The sequence below is a fragment of the Panthera pardus genome, unplaced genomic scaffold (genome assembly GCF_024362965.1).
Source record: "Panthera pardus isolate Hobbes unplaced genomic scaffold, ASM2436296v1 HiC_scaffold_27, whole genome shotgun sequence".
Taxonomy (NCBI): Eukaryota; Metazoa; Chordata; class Mammalia; order Carnivora; family Felidae; genus Panthera; species Panthera pardus.
Window position 1 is genome coordinate 71,663,521 of NW_026526843.1, and position 3,219 is coordinate 71,666,739.

The following is a 3,219-nucleotide window of genomic DNA, read 5'->3' on the forward strand; positions in this document are numbered from 1 at the left end:
ATCTAAGTGATCAGCCGTATGCGCGGTGAGCCCAGCGTCCTCCTATGCCGCCATCTTCGACACCTGACTCCGAGGTGCAAATAATTCTAAGAGAATTTTATGGAAAACGATATGCTGTTGCATCCACACGACTCCTGAAACAGAATGCTACGGGCACCAGTGACAGTCACAACAAAGTTTATTACAATGAGAGGCAAGGCCGACCGATCGGGACCAACACTCTTGATAAGAGTGCGGCCCCGAACAGCCGGGGTACAGAGTTTTTATAACCGATCACATCGTTTTATCATCACCTGGGAACAGAACAAAGAAACAATTTCCAGATGAGTTAGAAACAGTTGCCTAATGAGGTGTTTACTTTAGACTTTCTGCCTCTAAGTTGCAACCAGTGGATCTCCTTGACCCTGCCTCTGATGCTCTTTTCTTTGAACTTTTGCTTCCTTAATTGGTGAAGCCTAATTTACAAGAGTATGAGGCGTAATTTATAAGAGTAAAGCAAGGCTGTTATCTCTTAACCTTCAATGTCAACACAAAGCTGTTATTTTTCAAGCTAAGCATTAGCCCTACACTACAATTTAACCCTTACATTTCCCCCTTTTCTTGTCAGTGAATCAATCCCTTGATTCATCATTAGGAACTAAGGGGATATAATTGGACCTGATCATCATAATTTTTATTTCACTAACTCGCTTCTTGACATATTGTACTAACCAATTGATAATGCACGGGCCAATAGTTAACCCGAGAAGTAACAATAGCAGTGGCCCAGCTACGGCAGTGAGCAGTGATGTGAGCCAGGGGGGCCAAGAGAATAAACTCTGATACCAATTATTGCTGGCTTCCCTGGCACGTTCCCTGGCCCTAAGATTATCCCTGACCAAACTGAGAGTGTCTCGGATTACTCCGGAATTGTTCGCATAAAAACAGCACTTTTCTCCGAGGGCCACGAAGAGACCCCCCTCCTTCATGAAGAGTAAATCAAGCCCTCTTCTGTTTTGTAATACAACCTCGGCTAAAGAGTCTACTTGGTGTTCTAGCCGAGAAATTGAAGTTTCCAAGTAGCCTAGGTCTCGGTCCACTTGCTTGCTTACAGTTTTGAAGTTTTGGTCCCCCACAATGAGTCCAGCAGTTCCAATAGCTGTGGATCCTGCAATTCCCAGTCCCACTAGGAGTGGAATGAGGACTGGTGCTGCCCTTTTTACCCTGGAATGTCCTTCAAATAGACGTAAGTTTTCTCTCCCTGCTTCTCCGCTATATAGGTATATTTGTGGGAGAATATGAACTAGGATACAAATCTCTTGGGTGCCGACCCCAAAGTATGCGGCTGCAATGCAGGGGGTAATTCCTGATGAGCAAGCAAACCAGGCTCCAGTAAGGGCTCGGTATGCTATATTTTGGGTGCTATCAGTATCTGAACTACTTGGAATATACACTTCTGCACAAGAGTTTTTGTAAGGGGAGTTCTGCCAATTATATTCTTGAGACACTATACACCAACCCTGCCCTTGGAGGTCTCCTAGGGTTAAAATTGGTCGTGAACCCCAAGGGCACAATGTCGTGCTTGGATTTAGCAATTTCACAACATGCTTTTCTATGTCTTGTCCAATGCTAGCATTTGTAGCCACTCCCACATAATATGGAGGTTTAGGGTTTAAGCACAGCCAACAATCTTGTACAATCTCGGTGTGAGATGAATTTAGCCAAGCATACATAGAATCTACTACATCTAGCCAATGCGTCTCAGGGGAGAACGGGTTCTGGATATGACCTGTAGTTGGTAATTCCAACTTTGTGGGGGCACCCGATTGCGGGGTAGGTTGGGAAGGGACAGTCGGAAAGAGTGGGGGGTGTAAAATCATATCCTTGTTTGGCCCTACCGGATTGGGTGGAGTTTTTCTTTTAACCCGTTGTATAGTAAAGGAAATGCCCTTGTCAACTCCTGGAGCATACATCCTGAGACCCCAAGTGTGTCCAGTGTCCCAGGAAGAGGAAAAGGTACTGGAACTAGAAAACTTTTTTAAACATATTTTTGTTGGGTTACATTTTCCTTGAGTCTTACATTTGGGATCTGGAGTTCTAAGGAGGGTGATTAAGGGATCATGGCCCTGTCCTGCCAGCCAGGGGGCCAGCGTTTCACAACCCCATTTTGCACAATGGTATTGGCCTTTTCCTTCACATTCGACCTTTCTATTTGCAGGGCAACTGTATAACCCTGGTATGTTAGCCAATTTTTGTTCTTGATCCCTGTGTCCACATCCATAGGTAACCATATAGGGGTTTTCGGGGACCGGAGGAGCGAAGCCCGTTGGCTGTTTATAATTAGTAACTAGAGTCCCCCATGAGTCCCCCACCAAGTCGCATAAATCAAACAAAAAACAAGGCACAGTGGAAGAGGTATTAGATGCTATCACCTTTCCCGTGACAGTGTCTCTGAGTTCCCATTGGTATGGCCAAAAAGATAGGGGATGCAATTCCATACAGTCCCCCACACTTATCACCATACAAACCCAGAAAATTATTATTATTCCCGCATCAGTCTTAGCTTTAAAGGATCTTCTGGATGCCTTTGAACCTTCCATTGCTCTTTGTTATCTGGTTCTGCATCAGTCTGGGTTGTTCCCGCCTTCACGCAGTTTTTCTTAACCTGAGAGTGATGAATCCAAGTTCGGACACCATCTACCTTCACGGCCGTGGGTGTAGTCAGAATCACGGTGTGTGGTCCTTTCCAGCGCGGCTCCAGGGTTTTAGGCTCGTGCCTTTTGACCCAGACTAAGTCTCCTGGTTGAAAGGAGTGGGGAAGAACAGGAGGATGAGTGAAGGCTTCTCTCAAGGCCCTGGTTATTTCCTTCTGTACATGTTGCAGGGCCATGAGCGAAGCCAGCAAATGGTCCTGTTCCAACTGTTCCATTACATCATCTCCTAGCCTCGGCAGGATAGGTGGAGGTCTGCCAAATAAAATTTCATAAGGGGAAAATCCCTTGACAAATGGAGTACAACGCGCTCGCAAAAGGGCAAAAGGCAGGACATCAACCCAATTTTCGCCTGTCTCAAGGGACAATTTGGTTAAGGTATCTTTTAGGGTCCTATTCATCCTTTCTACTTGACCCGAGCTCTGGGGTCTATATGCACAGTGTAATTTCCAATCTATTCCCAATGCCTGGGCCAGACCCTGGGACACCTGCGCCGTGAAGGCCGGGCCATTGTCCGATCCTATGCTCA

The 3,219-nt window shown here is 46.0% G+C and overlaps 1 protein-coding gene across 1 annotated transcript; it reads right to left on the reverse strand.

The window, feature by feature from the left end:
- Positions 1-611: 611 nt before the first annotated feature.
- Positions 612-2,270, reverse strand: LOC109254634 (endogenous retrovirus group S71 member 1 Env polyprotein-like). Its single transcript, XM_019428729.2, has one exon. The coding sequence runs from the start codon at positions 2,268-2,270 to the stop codon at positions 612-614; it is 1,659 nt and encodes a 552-aa protein (XP_019284274.2).
- Between the last annotated feature and the right edge of the window lie 949 nt (positions 2,271-3,219).